The 27,103-nt window shown below is 51.0% G+C and overlaps 3 protein-coding genes across 7 annotated transcripts in view; all 3 read right to left on the bottom strand.

Moving 5' to 3' along the window:
* Positions 1-6: 6 nt before the first annotated feature.
* On the bottom strand, positions 7-11,471 carry FDFT1 (farnesyl-diphosphate farnesyltransferase 1). Of its 2 annotated transcripts, XM_027905833.1 has the most exons (9): positions 11,301-11,471; positions 10,023-10,120; positions 6,220-6,403; positions 4,219-4,347; positions 3,397-3,588; positions 2,446-2,622; positions 2,044-2,196; positions 687-883; positions 7-340 (listed from the first exon to the last, which is right to left on the bottom strand). In XM_027905833.1, exons 1-9 carry the CDS (start codon positions 11,400-11,402, stop codon positions 331-333), a joined length of 1,242 nt encoding a protein of 413 aa, XP_027761634.1. In that variant the 5' UTR covers positions 11,403-11,471; the 3' UTR covers positions 7-330. The 2 variants fall into 2 exon arrangements, with proteins under 2 accessions (XP_027761634.1, XP_027761633.1); XM_027905832.1 differs by lacking the exon at positions 7-340 and having other exon boundaries at positions 470-883.
* A 1,167-nt stretch (positions 11,472-12,638) lies between these two features.
* On the bottom strand, positions 12,639-16,869 carry NEIL2 (nei like DNA glycosylase 2). The gene is given in 4 exon segments (XM_027905824.1): positions 12,639-13,850; positions 14,192-14,388; positions 15,082-15,395; positions 16,193-16,869. Coding segments are annotated over 4 exon segments (966 nt in total). The 5' UTR covers positions 16,331-16,869; the 3' UTR covers positions 12,639-13,533.
* A 3,318-nt stretch (positions 16,870-20,187) lies between these two features.
* GATA4 (GATA binding protein 4) overlaps positions 20,188-27,103 on the bottom strand; it is a 30,585-nt gene continuing 23,669 nt past the window's right edge. For all 4 annotated transcript variants that reach the window (XM_027905828.1, XM_027905827.1, XM_027905825.1 and 1 more), the window contains 3 exons: positions 26,500-26,587; positions 26,083-26,225; positions 20,188-24,808 (listed from right to left, as the gene is read on the bottom strand). In XM_027905828.1, coding sequence (XP_027761629.1) covers positions 24,626-24,808; positions 26,083-26,225; positions 26,500-26,587 — 414 coding nt within the window. In that variant the 3' untranslated portion in view covers positions 20,188-24,625. The remainder of the gene's footprint in view (positions 24,809-26,082; positions 26,226-26,499; positions 26,588-27,103) is intronic.

The raw sequence follows: 27,103 nt of genomic DNA, 5'->3' as shown, positions 1-27,103 counted from the left end.
AGCATCTCACCACCATTAAAAAGGCTTCTTTCAGCATCCTTCAGCACAACAGAAATGGGACTACTGCCTCTGCCTGTTTCCAGGCTGCAGGATGTCAGCCAGCCTGGTCTGAGGGCTAGAAAGTGGCCAGAGCTTTTTTTCCCCTGGATAAGAAAGCATGTTCCTCTCCCAGCTGAAGCAGCGTCCTTCCAGCATGGGGCAGGCTCGGGATGCGATGGGGAAGAGGCTGCCTAAGAAAAGGAGGCAAAACCCTCGGGGTTTTGCTCAGCTCTGAGCTGGAAAAGATGCTTCAGATCTCAAGGAAGAAAACAAGCAACTGGAGTTTCTATTTCAAATCATCCTAACAAAAAAAAAAAAAAAGAAAAAAAAGAAAACCTCAGGCAAAACCATCCAACAGGGAAAAAGGGAGAAAAAAAAATAACCCAACCCCAAAACAGTAAGACTCCAATTACCACTTGTAACCATCCAAGCAGCTGGCAAGGGCGGTGAGGACAGAGTCCAGCAATGCCACAGTGTCACCCCGGGGCTGCAGCCCACTGGGGGAGGGGGTCCCATCCTCTCACATTCCCAGTGCCCAGGGCCCGGCCATCCCCACGGATGGAGCCTCCTGCCCCCGCTGCCCACCTGCCAACCAGCTCTCCCCCCGCCCACCCGCTGCCCATCAGTTCTCTCCCGCCTGGACGTACTCCTCGGTGGCCTTGGAGAGGGTGCTGAGGTACTGCCAGCTCAGGGCTGCCAGGAGCATGGCACAGGACAGGTAGATGGGGGAGTAGTGGTGCCGGGATGCCATGGAGCTGCCGGGCAGGCTCATGGCGCGGATGGAGGCGATGACCTGCTGCGTCTTGTTGGAGGAGGGGTCGGTGCTTGGGATCTTCTGGTAGATCTAGGGAAGGAGGAAACACAGGAGCTGTGGTTTCCACGCGAAGGTGAGGAGAGAAATGGGAACACTGGGTGGAAGAGGAAGGTTTAAGGGCCACCGTGTCCTCAAGAGCAACCCTGGTGGTGGTGGACTGCCACAGAGCACGGGATGCCTGGATGGGTCCAGGGAATCTCCCTTGGGAAGTGCACTAAGCCAAGCTGCCTCTTGAGGGCACCCCATGACGGGACATGGACCACACAGATCCCTCAACCACCAGGGGAAGTACTAGGACCAGTGGTTTTCACCTTGCAATCCTCGCTCACTGCACACGTGCTGCAGCCCACCTAAAACCAGAGGGGAGACCTCAGCGTGTGACTGCCTGGAAACAGCCACATCCATCAGCTAATTCCATGGTCTTTTGGGCTTTCTCTTCAAATCCCAAGGCATTTGGGATACGTGTCTGCATGAGTCTTAGCAAGGTGGGCGCAAGCAGAGCCACAAGGCCAGGCCAGCCCACAAGGGGAGCTCTAATAGCCCATGGTTTGGGGTCTCCCTGGTATAGAAATGCTGTCCTTTTACTTAACAGCTCCCATTGGATTTGCTTTCTGGGGAGTGGGGTGGGTTTTTTTTCCCATGAAACCACTCAGTAGTTGTTCCTCCACATGAATTTTTAACCTCCACAAGACCTTAAAGTAGGGAGTAAGAAGGTGCCCCCTGAGCCTCTTTTCCTCCAGGCTGACCCCTCCCAGCTCCCTCAGCTGCTCCTGGTGCTCCAGCCCCTTCCCCTGTTCCATTCCCTTCTGTGGACACACTCTAGCCCCTCCATGTCTTTCTTGTCCTGAGGATCCCAAAACTGATCTCACAATTCAAGGTTTGGCCTTACCAGTGCCCAGCACAGAGGGACAATCACTTTCCTGGTCCTGCTGCCACACTGTGGCTGACACAGGCCAGGATGACACTGGCCTCAGTCTCTACTTCTCATCAGAGGCCCAGACCAAGGGTATGTTCAAGGGAACACATCCAGCACTCAGTTTGGTCCAGGCCAAAACCACATTCCCTGCCAACCACTGAGCTAAAGGATACAAGGAAAGGACTAACAGAGTCACCACGCGTGTTCCCAATTCCACACCAAGAACGGGCACAGGAACAGCCAGAAATTACTCAAAGCCAGCTGCTGAACCCACCTCTTCCACATACTGGTACATGATGGCTTTGACAGCTTGTATGTTGGTGGCATCCATCATGAGGGTGACGGCCTGTCCCTTCCGGATCTTCACCACGCCCCGGAACACCTGCTTGTTGTTGTAGCAGGCAGCCAGTGTGGCAATGGCCATCACCTAAGGAGACACATGGAGAGCCTTTACTGCACTGTGAGGAACGTGCCAAGAGCTCACCTTGATTTTAGCGACATTAAAGGTAAGACACTGGAATGTAGCCACAATCTCACACCAAGGGCAGAAGTGGTAGGTACCGGGAAAGAAGGAAGAGATGGGAGAATAAAACAGGCTAGAAAAGCATGATCCATAAACTCCGTCACCTCCAGCTTCTGACCAGATGGTGAAGAACCACTTGAAAGCAGAACTCACCTGGGGGATGGCGCAGAAGTTGAAGACACTTTGGTTTTTCAGGCGGGACAAGTAGGTGAGGACGTCGGGGACGTGGTGGAGGGCGTTGGTGATGAGCTCGTTCAGACACTGCACGGCCATCTCGATGTTTTCTGGCTTGGCGAGGTCCGAGAGCTTCTGTGCGTATCTGCTCCAAACCTACACACCAAGACAGGGGCTCAGGAGCTGGAGGGGACATTCATGTCGTGGGAGAGACATCAGGAACAGCCTGAGGTGTGGCAGAGCAACGGGAAGCACCGGAGACCCACGAGAGCCTTGAAGCACTACCAGGATAATGGAAAGCAGGAAAGGCAGGCTTTGGAGTTGTGACAGTGGCCTTGGTGGATACAAAGGGCTTGTAAAGGAGGATGAACTCATCCCCACATCTTCTCTAGGCAGGGCAAGGAAAAGACGAGTCACACATCAGGCTGACACAGAATCACAGAATGGTTTGGGTTGGAAGGGACCTTAAAGCTCATCTTGTACCACGGGCAGGGACACCTCCCACTAGACCAGGTTGCTCCAAGCTCCCTCCAACCTGGCCTTGAACACTTAAACATCAAGAAATGCTCTTTAAGACAGGTGAGCCACTTAGAAAAGGGACAGAAAAATTCTTGGAGGATCTCAAGACAAGGAGACAAGCGGCTGTCAGGCACAGGCAGAGCTAATCCTGCCTTTGGGAGCAGACCAGGTACCCTCTCGAGGTCTCGCTCAGCCTTATCCTCCCTCATTCCTACAGCCAACCTAACAGAGAGGAGAAAAAGCTGCCCAACAAGCTCTTGGCAGTGTGGGGAGGCATCACCTCGTCCCTTCATGTGTACCCAGAGAGCTGTGGACAGATGTGGAACTTGTCAGCCAGCTGTCCTTAGAAGAACCGTTGTTACAGAGAAGATGCACAGCCAACAGCAGTGATTTTATGAGGTTTTCCCTCACCTCTCTGGGCCAGAACTCCCTTCCTTCCATCTGGTCCTCCAGATAGTCACGGATGATGTTGGTTTTCTGCAGGAAGAGTCCCATGGAGTTCGCCAGCTCCGTGTCCTGCCCCACAATTGAATCTTCCAGCTCTGATGCAGAGAAGAGACGGGAAAGGCCGATCCCCACCAGCCCAGCAACGTAGTGACAATACTGTGAGGTGCCAGGTTGGGAAAGGGTGGAAAGAAACAAGAGGAAAGGAGCAGTTAGAAAGAGCTGCCTGTTTGCCACAGGGAGTTTTACAAAAAAGATGCTCAGAAGGAATTGACAGTTGAATTTTATACAAGTTCTCATGGCCCTCCCTGGGTTGTCTCAGCTTTGCCATGAAAACAAAACCTTTTCCCAGGCACCTCACCAGGGATGTCCCACCAAGGTGTCCCTCTGTCTCCAACAGACAAATAAACTGCCCATGGGGGAACAACTGATGTGATGGGTCACCCAAACCGCGTGCTGGTGGGCAATACCAAAAATCCACACCATCCTCCTGTCACCCACAGGACCAGCAGACTCTCAAAGCCTTCCCAAGCCCACACAGCCTCCCTCATCCAGCTCAACCCTCTTCCCACAGGGATGCTCTGTCTCCTCTTTCCATGGAGACACAGTGGACCCTCCATGAAGTGCTCTAAAGATGTGTGGATGTGGCACTTGGGGACATGGTTTAGTGGTGACCCTACCAGTGCTGGGAGAATGGTTGGACTTGATGATCTTAGAGGGCTTTTCCAACCTTAATGATTCCATGATTCTACTCATGTTCAGTCCACTCCTCTGTCCACGCTGACTCACCTTATCCCATTCATGCTGAGAGTCCACTTTTTTCTCCAAGAACTCTGCCATTCCAACACCCATCTTGTGGCAAATATCCGAAATCACATCCTGGTAGACCTTTGACAGGTTCCTGAACTCCATGGAGATCTGGAGCACGGTTAAAAAAAAAAAAAAAAAAAAGGACAGCGTCAGGAAAAAACAGTTTTATTAAAAAAAATCAGAAAAATACTGTTTATCAGGCTCTAATCCTGCCCTGGCTGGAGATCTGGGACAACTCCCCCAGCCAGAGTTGTTTCAAGGTCCTTGGAGCACAGGCTCCGTCTGTTCTCAGTCTAAACGGGACGGGCTCTGGAGGGAGATCAGACACAGCAACATCTTGGGGAAGGCTCTGTGGCCTTGGACTGGTATCATCTGGGAGCTGCAGGACAAAACTAACTACACTCGGTGCAGAGAGTTGTTTTCTTTTGTAATTTGAGCACATCCATCGCACCAGCCATGGGAAAAAAAAACAGGGAGGTTTGTGGTGCTCTGTTCTCCTGAGCTCTCTCCAGCTCTGGCTTCACAAGGCACATTTCACACCAAAAAAAGGCACCAAGCAATGGAGGAAGTGTGAAATCTCTCTTTTGCATGTCCAGTAACATGGAGTCACACAACGGTTTGGGCTGGAAGAGAGCTTAAAGGTGATTTAATTCCAACCCCCCTGCCATGGGCAGGGCCACCTGCCAGGTCCTCGAACACTCTCACACTGCAAAAAAAAGTTAAAATTTCCATCCTTCCCTTCCCAATACTGTGGAGCATCACATCTTTTTGTGCTGAGCTTTATTCTCCCTCAGTGGGTAAGTGCAGCCAGCCCAGGGGTATGGGTATTAAGGACAGCAGTGTGAATGATTACAGCCCTGACACCACTGCAGATCCAGGTTTTCCTCCTGGCTCTTTCCATGGCTGCTGGCACATCCCTGCCCTGTGTCTCAGTCTGTCTGTAAAATAAATATTTCAGCTCTGCTTCTGCCTCAGTGGCTTCAACTCCCTACAAAGAGAAGCACAACCTGCAAATACCTCTACCAAATATTATTAGAAGTTTTTTCTATGAGAGTGGTGAGGCACTGGCACAGGTTTGCCCAGATAAGCTGTGAATGCACCCCAAAAACTCAAGGTCAGGTTGGGTGGGGCTTGGAGCAACCTGGTCTATGGAAGGTGTCCCTGCCCATGACAGGGGGTTGGAACCACATGAGCTTTAATGTCCCTTCCAACCCAAACCATTCTGCGATTTTATGTTCTGCACATTGAGAGTTCAATGGTTTGAACACGGCTAGACTTTCTAAATCAGCCTCCGGGCCAGAGAAAGGCCCCAGAACGCTGTGGCTTGCTTGGTCTTCCTTTTACAGGGATCCCTAGAGCAGTAACTTTGGGCAATATTGTTACCAATACCAGCGAGGGTGCTTTTTATCTTGTAGCATAGAATTACAGAATGGTTTGGGTTGGAAGGGACCTTAAAGATCATCTGGTTCCAACTCCCCCATCATGGTCAGGGACACCTTCCACCAGATCAGGGTGCTCAGAGCCCCATCCAACCTGGCCTTAATATGCACCTCAAAGATCTGCAGACACACTCCTGGAGCTCTGGAGCAGATCCTGCAGGATCACTGTGAACACCAGACAATCCACAAGCCAGGTGCCGGACAAGCCCTCCTTGTCTCCCAGCCCGTCAGGGCACACAGGACACCCAACAAACCCAAATCTTTCTCCACATTTACTTCTACCTCATTTACTTTTCCAGCAGAAGAGGCAACAAGCCACTTGTCAGAGCTGGCACTTCTCCACAGCCAGCTCACCTCTGACTCACAGAGCTGCACGAACGTTTGTGCTTCTCACTCCCGCTCAGCATCCAGCCCCACATGCTAGATGGAGCTCTGGGGAAGAGCTGTGGGACTGAACAAGCTCTGCAGGCTCAACATGGAGAGACAACCAGGCATTCAAAGGTGCCAAAAGGCAGCTGAAGCCAGGAGGATGATTCCTTACCGTTGGGAAGTCTTCCAGCACCTGCCGGTCCTTCTCCTTGCTCTCCATGTACTTCCACTCCGGCTGGTAGAGGTAGGAGTGGAACTCCTGCAGCATAGGGACCTTCACATCCAAGGGGATGCTCATGTCATCCTCTACAGTGTCCAGGGCACGGAGCACCAGGTAGAATATACAGACAGCATGTCTGGGAGGAGAGAAAAAAAACAGGAATTCCTTACTTGGGATTGCCTATTGGGCAGGATAAACAGCTGAGATGAACCACAGAGCCTTCAGCAGGAGCACTTCAAGCTCAGTATGACACACACTGGCATTGCCAGGTTGTTGATACCTTTGGAAGATACCAGCACACCTGAGCTGGGTCGGGAAATCCAGGTTTTTCCTTCTTGAGGAGAACTATACCTACCTAGCTTTTGGCTTTCTAAAATGCATATCAGGGAAGGGTCAGGCCTGTCATCTCCCTGAGAAGGGAAGATCCAACCCTGCAAGCAAAGAGGACCCAGAGGACAGAGCCTGAGGTCATTTTATTGGAAAAAGCAAATGTAAAATAGGGAAGGGGAAAAAAATCAGCTGTACTTTTCTCATCACTTCCCCTTCTCTGCACACAGCAGCCTTTTATCCTATTTTGGGGGCAGTAAAGGGGTGCCTCTTACTGTGCAACAGGAACATTAGGACTGGCAGAAAAAGGCCAAACTACCCTATCTCCATGGACAAGTCATTCAGGCCACCCCATGTGTCCCAGATGCTGGAAAGCTGCTTCCCCTCCCAGTCCCACTGCTCCTGCCTTCCCCTATTCCTGCTTCCTTTCCCACTCCCTGCCTTCCACAGCCCTGCCTCCACATTCCCACAGCAGAAGCAAAAAAAAAAGAAGTCCTGATGGCAGGAAATAGTGTTTCCAGCTCTGGGATCTATGTAAAATAATCCCTAGCTCTCCATGAGCACAGTGATATATCAAGGAGATGAAGCTTTATTAATTGTTCAACAAATGGGAACGAGCTTTGACTGCTTCAATGCTAATTACTTGGCGACAGTGTTGTACTCCTGGGATGACAATGTGCAAGCAGTGATTAGGCATCCAGGGAAAACTGACTTGCTCTTAAAGCCAGTGCTGTTAAATTTGGCTGGTTTTCCATGATTGAAGGGTATTTAACACCTCCATCAAACCACACATCTGAGGGCTCATAGCAGCTCTCTCATTCCTGTTCCTTTGCCTGAGTTTTTCCATTCTAACTGGGCTGCAAAGGTTCATCCAACAGAATCCAGGTGCCCAGGGCTCCAACCCAACTCCAGCAGCAACTTCCACCAGCAGCAATCAAGGAAGGCAGAGCAGAACCTGAAATGCCATCCCAGAAGCACCTCTCCCAGTGGCACCATGCCAAGGGAAGAGCCAGCAGTAATTCCAGAGGCCAGCCTAGTTAAACATTTATTTAACCCCACTTCTGCATCCAGAGCGTAACTGCATCCCTAACTTTCATCATATACAGAATTTAGATCCGTGGCAATTTTGGCAAGTTAAAGGAAGAAATTTATTACTGTGAAGGTGGTAAAGCACTGGCACAGGTTGTCCAGAGAGGTGCTGGATGCCCCATCCCTGGAAACATTCAAGGTCAGGCTGGATTGGGCACAGCTGGAAGCACCCACTGCCAAAGAGCAAGTCTGGATCATCTCAAGGCTCAAGCTCCAGTCCTGTCCTAGACACAGCTCCCCAGTTCCCAGGTAAGGAGGTCTCCTTTTTCCTCCCACCACATTCCCCTGTGACAGTCCAAACCTTCAGGGATGGATCCTGAAGGGTCTCGGGGATAGGCAGAACTGTGGGTCTGGCAGTGGGAGAAGGCAGGAGCATCCCTCTCCTCCTCTCCATCCCCAGGAGAGGAGCTATGACGTTGGCTCACACTCCTCTCCACCAGCAGTAGTTGAGATGTTGGCTCAGCTGCCCATGAAACTGCAGTTTTGAGCCTCCCACCTTCCAAGACAACGCCCTAACCACGGAGCAATGAGCTGGACAGTGCCCTGGCCAGCAAAACATGCAGGTTATGGGGCCAAAAAAAATAAGCAAGAAGGAACCAAACATTTCAGCTCAACTACTAGTACCCCCGCCTGGCCAGGGAAGCTCTGCTCCAAAGCACTCATCCTGAAGTTTTCTGTTTTCCAGCAGCCCTTCTGGGATGTATGTCTGTAACCACAGGGGTTCAACTGAACTTTTTTGATCCAGCAAAATTAACTCCTTTGGTAAGGTTGCTGCTCTGCCTATTTCTATATCCTCCCTATTTTGTATTTCCCTCTTTTGTCCCTAAATTCTCCAGCAGAGCTACTGTGCTTTGGAAATTAGAGCTTCTCCTGATCCACTACAGCACCACTGTAATTCAACCACCAGCCCTGCACAGCAGTGGGTTGCAAAGATCCTGCAAGAGCATTTTTAGGATGCCAGGCAGAAGTTTCTGTGCCCTGAAGGGAGGAAGCCTTCCTGATCCCAAGGCAAGGATTAAGGGACAAGAAAGACATGCAAATAAGATAACTGCAGGAAGATCAAGACATGCACAGGGCAGACCGACCCTGCTAACAGGTTAAATAGTGTTTTACTAATTGGTTTTTTTTTCCCTTAATTTCTGCATTAGCTAATATTACAAGCATGGAAAAAAAAAAGGTTTAATTCTTGGCCCCACTCGTACTTTTCCACACAATTCCAGCCAAACCACTGAATTTCTTTGCCTTTCCTGTAAACCAGGCTGCAGACACCGTTTCATATTTGTTGGACACAGCTATGGGGCACCATCCAAAATGCCAGACCAGGGCTCAGAATTCTAACAGATCACCCAGTGTTTGGGTTCAACTGCTCGGCAGAGCTGTGACGTGTCTGGTTCAACTTACAGAACCCCCTAATTTGATGATTAACCCACCTTGGGATTAACTTGGGATTTACAAACTGCAATCAGTAATTACCATATGAATATAAGGAATTATATGGAGAAAATTTATATGCACAAGGCCCCGGGCCAGCTGAGCTTTGCATCCTCTGTTATTATTCCCATCTGAAGCTTTCCCTACTATTCCCATCTGCTTTCCCTCACGGGGCAGCGAAGTTTGCACAGCAAAAAATGAGTGTGCCAATGATCCCTCTCCAGTGACTGGGCAGGTTTTGAGGCAGCTGCTTCCAAAAGCACCTTCCAGGCAGGGTCCAGACCCTCGGTCAGCCCCAGGTTTTTCCTCACCTCCTCCCTCTGGCTGGGCCGAAGGCCAGTGCCAGCCCTGGCACTGCCGGGACACATTCCCAGAGTGTCACACACAGCACACGGCCAGGCCCTGTGTTTAACAGTCTGCTGGCCAGGAAGCTGCAGTGCCTGTCCCAGGGCTTGCTCAGCCCAGGGACCCAGTCTGGGGGAGGGGGGATGCAGCACAGCCAGCTCGGACGTGAAAAACCCCACGTCCCGCTGCACGGGGTGGGGCTGAGCCCAGTGAGTCCAGTGAGTCTCCCGATGGGAGAGGGAGCATGTCCCAGCAGCTCTCCTAAGGAAAAATGGCATATGAGGGCACTGCACGGACCACCTCCTGCCAGCTCTGCCAGGGAGCCCCGGTACTGGGAGGTGTCACACCCACCAGCTCCGGGGGATCCCCAGTGTTGGGAGGCATCACACTCACCACCTCCTTGGGGAGACCCAGTGATGGGGAGGAGAATTACACCCATCACCTCCCGGGGATCCCCAGTGTTGGGGCGCATCACACCCACCACCTCCGAGGGAGCCCCAGTGCCGGGAGGTCACTGCACCCCCAGCCCCCCCTCCCCGGTACCCCAGCGACCCTCCTCTTACCGCAGCTCTCCATCCAGAGCCTGGATGACGGCGGCGAAGCTGCGGCTGGTCTGGTTGAGGTACCGGTAGCAGGTGCGGAGGCCACATCCCAGCGTGTCCTGCGGGCAGAGCGGGGCCCGGGGGGCCGGTTGGAGCGGGGGGGCGGCGGGCGGTGGGGCAGGGGGCGCCGGGGGGACCCCGCGCTGCTGCTGCCGCTGCTGCCCCCGCCGCCGGCCCGGAGCCCGAGGGGGGTTCCGCGGCGGGGACAGGGTCAGTGTCCGCCGGAGCAGCGACACGGCCCGGGACCCGGCCGCCATGGGGGCGCGGCGGTGGCGGCGGGGGGCTGCGGCCGCTCCGCCCCCGGCCCCAAACACGCCCCTTAACCCGCCCCGTCCCGTGGCCGGAGCCGCTGCCATGTACGGGCAGCACCGGGGCAGAGCATCGCTGGAAGCCCGTGGGATGCTCGCGGGGTACCAGGACTGTGCGATGGTTGGGGTTGATGCCGCGCACGGGCAGCACCGGGGCCGAGCATGATGCGCTCGCTGCCGGTGAGATGCTCGGAGGGTACCGGCACCGAGCGATGCAAGGGATGCCCGGAGCCGGTGGGAAGCACGCCGGTACGGAGCACCAAGTAATGCTTGGGAAGCCTGAAACAAGTGGAATGTTCGGAGCCGGTGGGATGCTCGGAGTGTACCGGCACTGAGAAATGCGTGGGAAGCCAGCAGCCGGTGGGATGCTCGGGAAGCATAAAGGCAATGCACAGGATGGCCGGGGCACGTGTGATGCTCCCAGGGCACCGGCACCGAGCAACGCAAGGGACGCCCGGAGCCGTGGAATGCCCGAGGCCGGTGGGATGCTCGGGAAGCACCGGGATACTGCGATGCCCAGCGTCAGTGCAATCCACGTAGGGTACCGGCAGTGAACAATGCAATGGATGCTTGGAGCCCGTGGGATGCTCAGAGCCGGTGGGATGCTCGCGGGGTACCGGCAGCGAGCAATACACGGGAAGCCTGAAACCGGCGGCATGCCTGGAGCCGGTGGGATGCACGCGGGGTACCGGCACCGAGCGAGGCACGGGATTCCCGAAGCCGGTGGGATGCCCGGGAGGCACCGAGGCCACACACAAGGCGCACAAAGCGGGTGATGCCCACCGGTAGCACCGGGGCCGGCCCTATGGACTCTGGGCCGTGCGGCGGTCACCCATGACAACGCCGCATCCCCGCCGGGAGATGACAGTTCCCCCCCCCCACCTCCCGTCTCCCGCTGCATCCCTCCGCCCGCGCATCCCTCCGCGCTCACCGGGTCGACCCGCGGCATGACGGTGCGGTAGCCGCCCATCTTGAAGCGCAGCAGGTTGTAGATGTCCTCGGGGTGGCCGAGCCATTTCCGCAGCAGCTCCATGGGGGCCCCGCTCGGTCCCCGCCGCCGCCGCCGCCGCTCCCGCCACCCCCCGCCCGCCGCTCAACCGGCCCTGGCCGGCCCCGCCCCCGCCGAGCCCCGCCGCCAATCACAGCGCCCCTCGCATGGCTCGGTGGGGCGGGCGCGGCGGCCATTGGCGGAGACGCGCTCGCACCAGCGCAGCGCCAGCCAATGGGAAGGCGGCCCGGCTGGTGTGACGGCCGGCGGCGGGCGCTGATTGGCTGCGGCGCGTGTGGGCACAGGCGGGGCGGGAAGGAACGGCCCCGGAGCCCGAGTGGAGGGCGGGGGGCAGCGTCGTCATGGAAATGCGGAGCGGTTCGGAGCAGAAGCGACTTTAAAGTTCACCCAGTTCCAACCCTGACACCTCCCGCTATCCCAGGTTGCTCCAAGCCCCGTCCAACCTGCCCTTGGACACTTCCAGGAATGGGGCAGCCACAGCTTCTCCGGGCTTTCCATCTCACCCCCTCACAGCCAATAATTCCTTCCCAATATCCCATCTAACCCTGTCCTCGGTCAGTTTCAAGCCCCCCTTGTGCAAAGTCCTCTCCAGCTCTCCTGGAGCCCCTTTAGGAACTGGAAGGGGCTCTCAGGTCTCCCTGAGCCCTTCTCAAGGAGAACACCCCCAGCTCTCGCAGCCTGTCTCCAGAGCAGAGGGGCTCAAGCCCTCAGAGCTCCTCTGTGGCCTGAGAACCCAACACATTCCAGCTGCCTCCTCATCCTTAAAGTGTGAGGTTCAGCTTTTGGAGTTTTTTATTACATGTGACTTTCTTCCAGGAGCTGGACTTTGATCAACTTTATGGGTCCCTTCCAACTCAAGATATGATTCTATGATTCTTTGTTTTGTAAGGGCACTGAAAGGGCATTTCACTGGCACCTTGCAGGATACGTCAACCGCCTTCTTTGGCACCGTAAACCTATTAATTAGTTTATTCAGCAACCCTGTAACCTGCAACCACTCAAGGGTGTTGCAGTTCCCAGGAGAAAGGCTGCGCAAGCCTTGCCTGGGATGCAGCAGCTGACAACAGAGGAGGGTTACCTCTAGCGTTCCCACTTGATCTGCAATCCATCTTTAGATCCAGTTCCCATTACAACAAACTTCTGAGGAAAGCTGCCGGTACCATTCTCTACAAGCAGCACCAAACAGGTGGCTGTTAATCAATTCCAGGTAGCTGGAATTTCCCTGTACACTTCAGTTTTTAACCAAGGCACTATCAGAAAAGACACACTGAATTTAAGATGAACATCACCAGTTTTCCAATTCCAGCTTTTATTTTTTTTTGCTCAAGCAAACAATTTTTTAAACTAAACCGAAATCTAGGGAGAGAGAAGAGCAGCAGCTCCTGCCTCATCTACAGAGATACAGCTCAAGGAAGAAGGTTTCATCTCTATTTCCAAACCTTTCTGCTTGCAGGTTTCCTTGGAGATCCTAAGTTTTATGCAATCTCTGTCATACATACAGTATTTTTAGGTTTTGTTTTTTACTGTTACAGTGAGATCTGGATTTGGCAGTTTTCCCCAAAGCTGAAACCTGTGAGCAAGATGAGCTTCCACCAAGCACTGCTGACGTAGGTTTTATCCCCTTGGAAGGAGGGGAGCTGTTCCTGTCAGATCTGACAGAGTGAACAGCCCCTCACATTTAACCACACCCAGCACACAGGTATTCAGCTCCAAACAGAGGCAGGATTATTTAATTCTGAATTAATCAAGCTTTTTAGGCAGAGGGATTTACTCTGTTCTGCTGACTTCACTGTGGTCAATGGATAGTGTCACTTCAGACCACAGCAAACACCTGCTCAACACTCTGCACTCTCCATCCACCGTGGGCTGAACAGGGTGACCAAAATACCTCAGAACTGGTCCAACTCTTTTACACTGTTCATTGTGGAAAAAAAAAAAAAAAAAAAGACATGTACAACCACTTTACTTTCTGCAACCACTCAGTGCTGCAGCGAGTCCTGTGACCTCCACTGAGCGCTCAACTCCGCCAGCTCATTGTCACTAAGAACCAAACTCAACAGCTCAAAGAAACCATGAAGACCTTCTCAAGGCAATTAAGAACATGGTTCAGACATCACCTACCACCCCTCCAGGGAAGGAGGAATGCGAAACCAGGTCACTCTGTGACTGGGGAAGGATCCCCATCCTCTGGCAGCACCTCAGGCTGGCACTGAGGACACCACCACGTAAGTCTCTTAAAGCCACCCAGTGGTCCAAAAGCTCCCTTCCTCACTGGATGGCCGAGGGGACACTGCTCCCTCTGGTAGATCTGCGGGTGCAGCCCTTGGCCACGGAGCTTGTGGTGCAGCCAGTCAGAGCTGAACTGAAGGGCACAGTCCAGCAGACGCTCCAGATCCGAGGGAGCCAAGAGAGAGCCTTGTGTTAGTGGGTGGATCTTGGCCAGGTACAAAATCTCATTCTTAATGATGTTCCCTGGAAAGGGACAGAAACAAGGGCACAATAAGGGTCTTTCTAATCAAGATAATGCAGACTTCTGGCTCCGATCTGTGATTTCTCCCTCAAGGATCACAGCCAACAACGTCATTCCCTGTATCAGAGGGGGCAGGCCAAGAGTAGACTTAGAGCTGGGATTGGACTGGACAGGGTTCTCTTCCCACTACCCTTGAAGCAGAACTCTAAGATGACCATGAACCCTCAGCTGGATGAACCAGAAGCCACCAGGCTAAAACACTCAGACATGAAGCTCTGAATCTGCAGACATCCAACCCACCTTCCTCCATTTCTTGCTCTGCCAAGTATTCCCTGGAACTCACCCAGCCCTGAAAAGTATCTTTGGTCTAAGAGGGTATAGCAGATGGGATTGGGTGCACGGAGGGCATCCAGTGCCCGGCCACGGTGGAACTCCATGGACAGGATGTCAGAAGCAGGATCAGCCGCTGGAGAGGAGCACCAGTGCATTCTGCAGTTGTAGAAAGCGAGGAAGCCTCCACTCTCAAAGTGGAGAATCAGTCTGGGAGAAGCAGAAAAGCAGGAGTCTCCCATCAGAAACATCCCTGAACCATTTGTCGTGTTCTGCACTAGGCCACTGTCTCAAGATAAGGGGGCCTCTTCAGTGGTTTCAGCCGCAAAACCTGGTGGTGAGCAACTCTCCACAGGTTGTGTGGATTCATTCTCCTGCCCTGTGGTCCCTGGATGACCAAGGCTCCAGCAGTAGGGTCCACAGATCAGGGAAACCAATGACAAAAGTAGCACAGAAAACTGTGTCTAAAAATACTTGCACAGAAATGAAGTAATCCTTTAAAAGACTGCAGGATGGGGTGCATGGAATGTGTCCCTAACAAGTACAGTGCTTCCAGCTGCCCTAGACGTTTGCCATTCATCCAAGGCTTTTTTTAAACACTTAACTGGGAGAAACTGGCATTTCCAGGGCATGATTCAGCCTGGCATTCTAAAACTTCTCTAAGAGAAAAATGTTAACAGAGCTGGTACCATGATCCCCAAGCTGGCAGGCAACACGCATCCCACAGTTCCACTGCAGAGTGAACACATCCCACACCCACTCAACACCATCTCTCATGCCTCCTTATCTCAGGAATTATCAGGGAAAAATCAAGGCTACAAGCATCCCCACACAAATTTAGTTTGGATAGAAGAATACCTCTCCAGCATGAGAGGCGGAAAGAGAAAGGGATCCACAAAATACCTGGGAACAGGGTCCTTCCAGTCCCCCCTTCTATTGGCTCTGCTTGCTCTGGAGAACTCGTTTGCCCGGACGCTGCCGAACAAGCCAAAGTGGAAGCGCAGCCATTTGCCCGGACCTTCAGACCTCGAGTGCTGGAGTTCCTGCAGCTCCTCATCCTAGGGATGGGGATGTGGAGCACACACTTGTTCTTCCCTTCCCTGGACAGGAGAACACACCACAGGAGCAGCCTCTTTCTCCAGCACTGTCTCTTCTGCAGTTGGTCCTGAGGGACCTTCAGCTGCCACAAATGCCAGGTACAAGTTCTTCCCATGAACCTGAGGGAAGAGCTGGGTGGTACCAAGGGTCCATATAGGATCACAGAATCACACGCTGCTTTGGGTTGGAAGGGACTTTAAAGATAATCTCATTCCAACTCCCTGCCATGGGCAGGGACATCTTCCACTAGATCAGGTTGTTCAGGCCTCATCCAACCTGACTTTGAAAACTTCCAGGGATACACTGGGGATATAGAGAAGAACACTTCTTCTGGTTGCTTCCATACAAGTGACTATTTTCTACAGCCTCTTTTAGATAGAGGGCACATCACCCCACCCTGAACACAGAATTCATCACCATACAAGCCATTCCCATCAGGGCTGCCAGGGATCCTCTCAGCATTCCTTAATAAGAACAAGGTATTTAGATGCCACTCCAACGTAAATCTCCCCACTGAGGCTTCTGTCAGGCCAAAGAGACAGACCAGGACAGACACTCAGGGTTCTGAAATCTGTCATTATTGTTTCTGATTCACCTCACCGCTTTTTGCTGGGGGCACTCTGTGCTTCTCATTTTGCTCCCCACTTTTAATCCTAGCTGGGGCTGCACCAGCATTTGGCCAGTCAGGTCCAAATCATCATCTGGGGGATGTCAGGCAAGTGAAACCTCCAGCAGGACCAACCCAGTGTGACCATCCCATATGTGTGTCCACAGCACAGACATCTCGGCTTAGCCAGGGGAAACCCTGAGGGAAACACTCCCAGGTTCTGCACCTTCTGTGACCCAGTTGCAGGACAAGGATGGTTTCCCTCAGACTTGTCATAGATCAGTGACCTCATCCTTTAGCACAGCTCACCTGGGAGTCCTGGAGCCTCAGGGCATTCAGGTCATTCACGTTGATCTTCCGGCTGCTTCCCCCCACCTTGGCCACCACTTGTCCCACAAAAGGGGAGGTCAGCAGCTGGAACGTCCTCACTGATGGGCCCTCTGGCATCTCCAGCAGCTGTTGAGGGATTAGCAGGTTTTTCTCACACTCTTCCCTAAAATTGAAGGGAAGTTGCCACTCAGAAATACACAAAACCAGGCAGAGACAGAGCTCACCACTGTCTCCTCACCCCTATCTTCTTCCTTAAGTTTCTTTCAGGACCTGGGAGATGAAAGAGTTTTTATCCCCAGGAATATATGTAATTTAATCAAACACAGCCCTGAACAAACTGCTTTAATGGCAGTTTTCACCCCACAAGCAGAAATTTGGCCTGGGGATCTTCAGAAGTCCTTTCTCCTGGTCTAGTGGAAGCTGTCCCTGCCCATAGCATGGGGTAGGATCTAGATGATCTTTAGGGTCCCTTCAAACCAAATCATTCTGTGATTTTATGATTAATGACCCAGAACCAGCACAGGCCAATGACCCATCTTTTTCCTGATGCAGCCACCATGGAAAGTGCTGCTCTGGAATTAGCACATCTCCACCCCTTGCTTTTCCCACTGATTGCAATGACACAGAACCAGTTAAAGAGCATTCCTACACTCTACTAACAGCATCTGGGATAAGAAGACTCTGGATGAGGGGGAGATGAAGCAGCACCATCCTACAGCATCCTGTGGCTCCCTCCAGGAAGTCACACCAGTATATAAGGAGTTATTTCTGGCATGAAATCCCAGTCACTTTGGAGGATTTCTGCCAGGACTGGGTATACAGGAAAGCAGTCTCCAGGACCAGGAAAGCTCAGTCTGGCTTTCATCCCATGGTACCAGTTCTCCCAGAGACCAGCACTGACCAGAGGCTCAGTTTCAAGCTCCACAGCACTCGGTAGAAGGCTCTGAGGTGGAGTTCTGAGACAGCTCAGTGTGAAAAATCAACAGCAATCCTGCACATGGTCCCCCACCAGAAGAGCCATTCCCACCTCATTCCAGCATCTCAGCTTCTTCTGCAGCCTGGGCTGGCTCAGGGATACAGCCCATGGTTGCAGCAGCTCAGAGTGACTAAAACCAAAGCTTCCAGTACCATGTGTTCCTGCCATAGTGAAGGGACAACTTCTGGCACGGCTGTGAGGAGCAGCAAGGTGTGGGAGTACCTTCAACAGGAGCAGGCAAGGCCTATAAAAGCCTTCCTATGCTGCAGCACAAACCAAATCCCTCTTGGAGGGCTCAAAAGGAAAACACATCAGGGAACATTAATTTAACGTCTTAGATCCAGGTACAGATATTAGGTGGTCACACAATCCAGCTTCACCAGGGTAAAAGACTGAGCTTTAGTCCTCTCTCTCCAAGGACATGGGATAATTATTCACAGACCTGCTCTCGTTTACCCCCTAAAAATCTGCATATTGTGATGATCAAGGGGCAGATTAAGAGATAGCTAAAGAGACACTTGTGCTGCCAAAGGCACCAGAAGGAGTTTGGATCCCTGGAGCAGCATTTGGCTGCTGGACACAGGTCATCCCTGATTATCCAGGCACTGGCTTCATGTCAGGTAGCTGTTGATTCAGTTCTTAACAGGCTCATTGTGAGAGACTGGAAGTGCTGGGCACTCTGTAATGTGTTAATGCCCACACTCCGCCAGTTGTAGTCACTCTGACAGCAGAGAAATGCTCCTTTTCAAGAGGAGAGACTGCCTGTTCCCCAGGACTTCAGAAGAACCAGCATCTGCTGTCTCTGATCCCCTTCTCTGCACAGACCTCCCTACTTCACCTGCTTGCTCTAGACCTACTTCAGTCCCTTCCAAAATGCTCTCCACTCCAAAGAGGAAGAGGAGGGTGACCATCCCCAGCCCTCTGCAGGGCACGACACCCATCTCCCCAGGAGCATGATCATCTGAGCTGGTACCTCTACAGGTCTGAGGCAGGGAGCCAGGCTTCCAGGAGAAATCCTCCCCCTTTATGTGCACATTTCCAGTCCTTGTGCTCAGACAGAAGCCAAGAACCCACAGCAGAACAGAGCAAGGTCAAGGCTACCCAGGTTCATCCGCCCCAACCCAGCTCTGCCAGCTCACCTGCACCCAGGGATGGCAGGAAATCCCACTGTGACCCTACACCCCTGTACAAAAATCTTACAGGGATTTCAAGTCACAGCTCTGACTCTCCCCGTGCAATCCGAGAGGTGCAGAACTTCCCGTCTTCTCACGCTCAGCCAAGCACCAATTTGCAGCTCTCCAAAACAACCAAGCCCTGAATTCCATGCCCATTCTCACCCACACCTCCCCAGGGCAGCGGAGGCACCCACTGCACTCCCCAAGAACCCCACATTCCAACGCCCAGCCTTTAAGACGCGGCTCTCCCCAGGCCAACCCGGGGCATCCATTCGGGGAGGAGGGTGGGCAGCCTCCCCCCTCCTACCGCTCCTCCAGGCTCATAATCCTTCCTTCGCCTCCAGTTCCTCTTCCTCTGCCCCAACCCCTCCCACAGCATTCTCACTCTCTCCTCAACCCACCCGCAACAAACCCTTCTGCAGCCAAGCTCCTTCCACCCACCTAGTTTTATGGGGAGGAGGACTCTCCTCCCAAATATCAGGAGAGCTCCCCAATTGGCTGGTTGGGGGAGGAATGGGCGGGTTTTAGGTGCTGACTTCACTCACCCCGCCAGTTGTACCGGTCTCAAGGATGCGGTGGGAACCGGGAAAGAAGCTGGGCAGACCTGGGAAGGAGGGTGGGTGCTTGTGCGGGAGCTGTGCTCCTGCCGAGGGTGGGGGTGGCTGAGCACAGCGCTTATTAAACGTGATTTTGCCTTGAGGGTGTTGCCTCTGAGTTCAGGTGAAAGGATTTAGGCCGAACAACAGCTTACTAATTGAAAAAAAAAAAAAAATGTTAGTGAGAAGACCCAAACGATAAATCACATTAGAATGCCTTGAGGGGCTCTTTCTCTCTGTGGTGTTAGAGGTGTTCTGAGCTGCATGGAAAACACACTGTGTGCTTTTCCTCATTTGCATTAAAATCACAGTCACTGAATGATTTGGGTTGGAAGGGGCCTGCAAGGTCATCTCATTCCAAACCCCTGCCATGGGCAGGGACACCTTCCAGCATCCCAGGTTGCTCCGAGCCCCGTTCGACCTGGTCTTGAACACTTCCAGGATGGGGCAGTTGCAGCCCAGGACATTTCTGGTCTATCTATCCTGGCTTTGAGTTGCTCTGTTGCTGAGTCTGTCACTTCTGGAATTTTTCACCCTGCATTGGTCATCCCAGCTTCTACAGAAGGGGCTCTGTGACTCCAGAGCTTGGGAACAACATTCAGTCTCCTGCAATGACTCATTGCTTGTCTGAGCAATTAATTTACCAAGGATTTTAGCTCTCATTATAATCTAACATTTTTGTGGCTACACATTTAAAGGGGGAACAGGTATTAGGAATAAATTCTTTACTGTGAGGGTAGTGAGGCCCTGGCATAGGTTGCCCAGAGAAGCTGTGGCTGTGCCATCCCTGGAATTGTTCAAGGCCAGGTTGGACGGGGCTTGGAACAACCTGGGCTAGTGGAAGGTGTCCCTGTCCACGGCAGGGGGTTGGAACTGGATGGTCTTTAAGGTTCCTTCCAATCCCTTAACATTCTATGCTTCTATGATTCTGTGGTTTGGAAAAACATTTCCTCCATGAGGGTGATCAGACACTGGAACAGGAACCCAGAGAGGTGGTAGGATTTCCATCTTTGGGAATATTCAAAACTTGACTGAACAGGGCTTTGAAAAACCTGATCTTTTCCCCTTCTGACTTAAAATCACTCTGTAATTCCAACCTTATGAGCACCCTGGGGCATGACCCACTGCACTATTTCTTCTCCAGGTGCACTTAATATCTTATCATTTACCCCCACCCTTCTCCAAGAAGCCCATGAGGGCAGACAGAGTCAAGCAGAAACCCTCTGGTTTTATTATCATCGTTTTATTTCCATTAGTTCTAAAGGTGTAGAAGTTACGTGGATTGGTAGCCATACTACTTCATAATAGATATTTTTTTACATCTTTAAATAATTACAGCTTGTTCAGTTGGTTGGTTTCCCTCTCCCCCTTACAAAGAAGTGTCTGTTTCCGTGAGACTTTCCCAGATAACCTGGGAAGCTTCAAACTTTATACACAGGGAGAAAAAAAAAGGCAAAACAAAACACCACCCGTGACATAGTCACAGCTGCAATGTTACATTGAGTTGTTGATTGGTTTCAAAGCTCCCTTGCAATATTCCTGAGCTCCTCCTGATTGCACCCTCTCTCCATCCAAGCCCATAAGATTGCAAGTGATCCAAGGATCTCTTCTGATCAGTTTACGAAGAATAGCTGAAGTGAATCAAGATATTGCACTTCCACAAGGAGCAAAGGCATTTGGAAATGGTTAAGTGACCTTTCTACCCCTCTGTCTCCCCATCCTGGTTTTCATCTGCTCTTCTCTCTTTGTGGCCACTGAGCCACCACACAACCCAACCTTGTGCTGCAAAACCTTTCAGCATCAACGTTTTCATGATTAGTGATGACCTTTGTGGGAACAAGTCCCACAAATGCATTTAAATACGTGCTGAAGTGTTTTGCAGGAGTGGGCTCTTTCCTCTCGTGCCTCAGGGCAGGGATAGCTCTCAGGCCTGCATTTGTGGAGGACCTGGCCTGCAATGGTCCTCATGAGGTTCTCCAGCAATAATAGCAATAGTAATAGCAATAATTACCTTGCCTGGGCCTCTAATAATTGTATCTAATTTAATTACCAAAGCAGGCTTGAAATGCTCCCCCATCACGGGCCGGAAAGCAGAGCTCAGGTGGAACCTGGAATTTTGTGAGTTTTACCCCTCCTGCTAAAAGGAGCTGAGTGTCCTGGAAGTGGTGGCACTTTTATCCTCTTATCTTTTGAGTATCCCTTCATCTGTCACTTCCAGAGTTTGTCCTCCTGCTTTGGCCATCGCAGCTCCCTCCTGTGAGAAGGGGCTTTCTGTGATTCCTGGGCTTTGAGACAATGTTCAGTTTCCCACAATGGCTTGTTGCTTGGGAATCCCCAAGCCTGAGCAATTAATTTACCAATGATTCTGCCTCTTATTATAATCTAACATTTATTTGGAAAAAAACTTTTTCACCATGAGGGTGGTCAAACACTGGAACAGGAACCCGGAGAGGTGGCAGGGTTTCCATCCTTGGGAATATTCAAAAGTTGCCTGAGCAGGGCCCTGAGAAATCTCATCTCATCCCTTCTGGTTTAAATTACTGTGTAATTTGATCATTACAAGCTCTGAAGAAGAGGACCTTATGTCACTTATGGTGAGTTTGTACACCACCTGAAATGATGGTGCTGCATTTGAAGTCAGTCTCTAAGCGCCTTGATGTCAGTGTTGGCCAGAATAAATGTTCCTGGATCAAAAATAGCTTTGCAACAGTTTTGGGTGATGGAAAAGAACTGCAGAACCAGGTGCAGCCAAACCTGTACTGCTTCTGGTGCAGCTGGGGGGACAAAAAAGAGCTGAATTCTACCTCTAAAGAGTTGTCCTCTAAACCTAAAGTTGTTCATCCAGCCCCCAGAGCTTCACCTTTTGAAAGTAGGCATCTTGTTCTGCCATCAGGGTCTTGTAAATGCTCCTCACTGCTTTTCAAGAATTATTTTTAAGGCTTTGAGGGAGGCTAAAAACCAGTTAATAAATCTCTGCTGTGGTCATTTAAATAATCTGAGGGAGCATAACCACACTTAACGTTCTGTAGGGATTTTCCCCTCTGGCATTGCAAGCAGAGTTCCTTTATGACATCTTGGAGTGTGTTTTAAGGGCAGGAGAAAAATTCCACCCTGGATTTTTGGCTTTGAGGGGAGGAGGAGGAGCACAACAATAAGGCAGGGTGGGCAGAACCCATGGGAGCATCAATATGGAAAGAAATGGGGTGTGTGGTTGGTCTGGACTTCAGCTCCTCTCCAGGAGGCCACCTGCTCCCCTTCCTCTCAGGTTATCTGGGGTAGTTCTGGGTATCTCCAATGTGTGCATGAGCCAAGGGGTTCATGCATTTTGTGGTGCAGGCTACTCTGTTATGGCCAGCAACTCACAGCCAGCTCCCAAGAGAGCTCAAGTGTCATTTACAAAGGAATTTAGTTCAAGGAGGAGGCTGGTTAAAAACCTTCATGCCAATAGAGAAACGCCTTTGTTTTTTCACCCCAAATTCATATTTTTAGGTGCTATTTCTCCTCCTCTCTGCAGCCTGCCAGGCCTGAGCAGAATCACAGAATCTCATTTATTTTTATTCATGTTTCACAAATGTCTCTTTCTCATCTGTAATTAGCACTAATGAGGCTAAACACTGCATTAGCCCAGCAAGGCAGGGTGGAAACTGTGGTGCAAACATCATGCAGCCGTTCCCATGGCACCATTGCCATGGTGTTTTTCTCTAGGGATTGCAGAGGCTCTGTCACCCCTCCAAATCCCTGCTAATCTGAGTTACAGAGAGCACAGGGAATGTGGAAGGGTCCAGGTCTCTGCTGTGACTCCAGTCCCAGTCTTTCTCATGACCAGTCCAGTTGAATCCTTCTCCTTAGAGAAGCTAAGGAGGAAAACGGTGAGTTCAAAGACAACACAATGCCCTTCTTTTGCTTCAAACCTGTACGTGGCTTTCCTCTTCACCAAGCCAGGTGTTTGGGTGGAAACACTCCCTGTGAGAATGTTAAACAGTGGGAGACAGAGGATGGCACATTTGGGAGGGATGCACAATCCCTCTTAGAAATTTTCCCTTGGTAGTTCCATACTCGAGTTCTGGATGCAGGGAGGAAAAGAGAGGAGCTGGGAAGGCAAGAAGGGGGGCAGAGTTTGGGAGTGGACAGAAGCAAGGGTGGAGAATCTTGTAGTAGGATGAGGCCTCCCAAAAATTCTCTGCCTAGACAGGCAAAGCTGTCTCTCCTTGGAAGTATTGGTGAAAACACCGTGGCAAGAAACAGGTGAAGCACTTGGACTGCACAGGGGAGCTGTGGCATCTGCAGTGCTGGAGTTTGTTAAGCACGTGCTAAAGACAGAGCAGGCAGGGCTGGGTTAGGCAGAACTGATCCCTTTGGGAAAAGGGAATGAGTCAGTGAGCTCTCAGCATCTCTTCCAGCTCCATTTGCTCTGATTCCCTGGTTCCTGAGAGCCTTATGGACAAGAAAATAGGCAAGTCTTGTTTAGTACTCATGCAGGAATGGAGTTATGCTTCTCTTGCAGGCAAGCCTGTGCACATGTTGGGTAAAGAAAACGGCCCCTGCCACCTCCATTAGAGGCTGGAGGAGCCTTTGCTTGTTGCTGAAGGTGAAATCCTAAAGGATTAGATGTGGGAAATGGTCATAAGCCAGCTGTTAGGGGGGAAAGTGGGCACTCACAGTACAGCCAAAAAGAAGTGACAGTCAGATTTCATCAATGACATCCAAACCAACATAAAAGTAGGCAAAATAATTAAATTATCTGTCTCAAAAGCAGTGGCACAGCAGCATTAGAAGAGCATCTTCCACTTGCTGTGCACTTGAATCATCTCTAAGCCTGGCTTGTTACTATCCATAAAGGAAGAGCCCAGCCATTTCCTCCAGGATTTGATGACCAACGTGGGTCTCTTCTACCTGCTTCCAGCAGGTTCCTTCTTCCAAAATCCCGCTTTGACTTTGGACAGACCTTCTCCAGGCTGAGCCAACAACCTCTTGGAAACACAGTCCCATGATTTCGTAAAGATAAATAGGAAAGGAGTTACTATTAAATACAGACATTCATCAGCTTTCCAGACCATCTAGGAAAATAAAGAAAATGCTCTACATGTGTGAGCTGAGGAGGGGGAGGTGTCTCTTTTTTTCTCTGCCCTAGATCATATCAAATCCACTAAAGCCACTAAAGAATCTCTAGTGAGGTCTGTTCAGCAAACTGTTCTGGAACTGGCTCCATTTGGTGGAAGATCACAGAATTTGGGTAATGAAAAGACAGTGGCATTTTCTTCTGGTCAGGGAAAGAATGGATGGTGACAGAAGAAAAGAAATGTCTCTGTTCCACCATTGTCTGAGTCGCAAATGTCAGATCTTTTTAAATAAAACTCAAGAACTGGGTCCATCTCTATGTTTCTGTTTCATAGAAGGTGGTGACAAACAAATAGAGATGCTCATTTAAAGTGGGGAAAAATGCTTCATATCCAGTAGTTGCTTTGAGATTTTAGTCTTCTCTGCTTCATGAGTGCTCTCCTGGACCTCAGATCAGTCCTCTTTACCTCTGTGCTGGAACATCTCACAAAGGAGAGAGAAGGCAGGAGAGCAGGGGAGGTGGGAAACAGCACTGACTTGATGATTACGTGGCATCTTCTTCATCTCTTGAGCGGATCAACCTGAAGATGGTAGGTGGGAGCCCAGGTTATGCAGTTATGATGTCCCCGTGGTTCTCAGCTAACACCAGGCTGTTCCAGGAGTCCTGTTTGGAGCTGGTTTGGGGAGACTGGCTGATGGCTGACTGGTAACCCTGTGGGGAAAGCTTCAGAGCTGAGATCACAGGGTGAATGGAGGATCCATGGCCGGACATGGCAGAGACTGAGAATGCCTGTGGGAAAAGGAGAATCCTGTGAACAAAGGTTCTAACCACAGAGGACCATGTGAATCCCCTTAGTGTGGGTTGGTGCTATTGTAATAATGTCTCTGGATTTGCTGCAGATTGCAGCTTATGTGTGATACCTTGGGCAGTCTCTTACCTTCCTTTTCTAGAATCATGGAATCGCAGAATGGTTTGGATTGGAAGGGACTTTAAAGACCATTTTGTTCCAACCCCCATACCATGGGCAGGGACACCTTCCACTAGCCCAGGGTGCTCAAAGCCCTGTCCAACCTGGCTTTAAACACTTCCAGGGAAAGACCCTGTTCTTTCCTGCTGCTGCACACAGACCATGTGGTTCTCTTCTAAATGTCAGAAACTATCATTTTGCTTCCCAAGGCTTGAAATTTTGTTGGCCTTGGGCTCTCCTGGCTCTCAAATGAAAACATTTCGTGTGAATCCACACTGTGCTGGTCTGCAGACATCTAGTGGTGGCTGTGGTACAAATCACGCCACTTTACCCTGCAGCTCTCTGCTCTCATGCTCATGTCACCCAACACTCACCCAGCCAGTGCAGAGAAAGTAGAGAAATATTGCCAGGGTTTCCCTTGCTCAAGACAGATCAAATCATAAAGGTAATGGGCATTTTTCTGCCATGGAACATGTAGACCTGCCCAACTAGAAGGAATTCATTGTTTTAAAAAAACCCTGCTACTTCCCATTGGCTGTTCAGAACAGACACACATCATTAAAAAGCCTAATTGACAGAAATCTGGGCTTTTACCCCATCCTAAAGGATAAATCTCTCACTGTGAACTCCTAGACCCCTGAAGTGAAAAGAAGCAGCCTTTTCCCACAGAGATTCATAGACTCATGGAATGGTTTGGGTTGGAAAGGACCTTAAAAATCTCGTTCCAACCCCCTACCATGGGCAGGGACACATTCCACTATCCCAGATTGCTCTAAGTCCCATCCAACCCGACCTTGAACACTTCCAGGGATGGGGCAGCCACAGCTTCTCTGGGCAAACTTTGCCAGGGCCTCACCACCCTCAAAGGGAAGGATTTCTTCCTAATATCCAATCTAAACCTACTCTCACCTTGAAGCCGTTCCCCTTTCTCCTGTCGCTCCAAGCCCTTATAAAAAGTCTCTCTCCATCTTTCTTGTAAGCTCCTTTCAGGTACTTACATCTGAGTACCTAAGTAACATTTTGGAGATGTTCTTCTCCCTAAGTCTACTGCCCTAATTCCCATCTTTTTCCCACTCCCATCACCTCCCTTCTGTACCTGAGAAACCGGGCTGGGGTGCCCGTAGTGAGATGAGAGCCCGGGCTCGGTTTTTATGGGCCGCATTTCCTCGGTGGTTGTGGCGCTGCTGCTGCTGCTGGTGGAGCTGGTGGTCGGGGTAAGACTCTCGCTGCTGGATGGGCCTGGGAGAAAGCAGGTGGAAAACCAGGCTCTTTCCAAAGACCTTTCAGTGCAGAGCTGTACCCACCCACCCACCAAGAAGTTAGTGTGGTAAAAATAGATCAAGAAGTAGCGGGAAGGGCTTTGTTGCTGCTGAAAGGCATTCAGACATCCCCCTTTTTTTTTCGGAAAATCATCCTCTTTTGTGGTTGGATCTCTGACTCACAGGACAATGTGGTCAGAAACACAAATGCAAACGTGTACACATATCTTAAACTCCTCCTGTTCAACACTCACCTGCTGGTGTCTTTGTTTTGTTAAGGTTCTTCGGCTTGCGCTTCCTCGTCTGAATGCCCTCTTTTCTCATTGCTAAAGGCCTTGGAACCTGTGGATCCAAATACAAAAGCCCATTGGTTTCTGAATGTCCTTAGGATCATCTAGGAGAACGTGATTCCAGCTCTACCTTGTGGGCTCCATGAAAATCAGGTGATTTAACTGAAAACAGCAACAAGATGGAACCCAGATTCCCTGGTCTCTTCTGTGTGAAGAGAGATGTCAAGGCTTCAGGATGTGCATCCAAGTGGGAATAGGTAGGCAGTTCACACCCTGGGTACTGAGGGTTTTAAGGCCAGAAGGAACAACAACTCATCTGACTGAATTTCTTGTTTAACTCAGAACAAAAACATTCTTTCCGGCTAATACCTGCTCTTGGGAAAGGTATCAAGCCTGTGTGGGGTGACTCCCCTTAGGGGCTGATCCCACTGACCTTGGATAGTCAGAAACATGCTGGGATTTCTAGGAATAACTGGGTTAGGTAAGGCTTCCCATTTGTCTTCTAGCTTTGACCTGTCTCCCATGAATCCATCTACTCTGAGTCACTGAACATCACTGGGAACAAATT

Source organism: Empidonax traillii, unplaced genomic scaffold (assembly GCF_003031625.1).
Source record: "Empidonax traillii isolate 1590-97213 ecotype Southwest subspecies unplaced genomic scaffold, ASM303162v1 scaffold1213:size316513, whole genome shotgun sequence".
NCBI lineage: Eukaryota > Metazoa > Chordata > Aves > Passeriformes > Tyrannidae > Empidonax > Empidonax traillii.
This window is presented reverse-complemented; position numbering and strand designations above follow the sequence as displayed.

Bases quoted from the DNA above. Each gene is read 5' to 3' on its own strand.
- FDFT1 (XM_027905832.1), bottom strand. From the start codon at position 11,402: ATGGAGCTGCTGCGGAAATGGCTCGGCCACCCCGAGGACATCTACAAC. The intron at 10,121-11,300 runs GTGAGCGCGGAG...CTCTGCCCGCAG, and splicing joins TCATGCCGCGGGTCGACCCG to GACACGCTGGGATGTGGCCT. The intron at 4,348-6,219 runs GTAAGGAATCAT...ACCGTGCTCCAG, and splicing joins TGCTGGAAGACTTCCCAACG to ATCTCCATGGAGTTCAGGAA.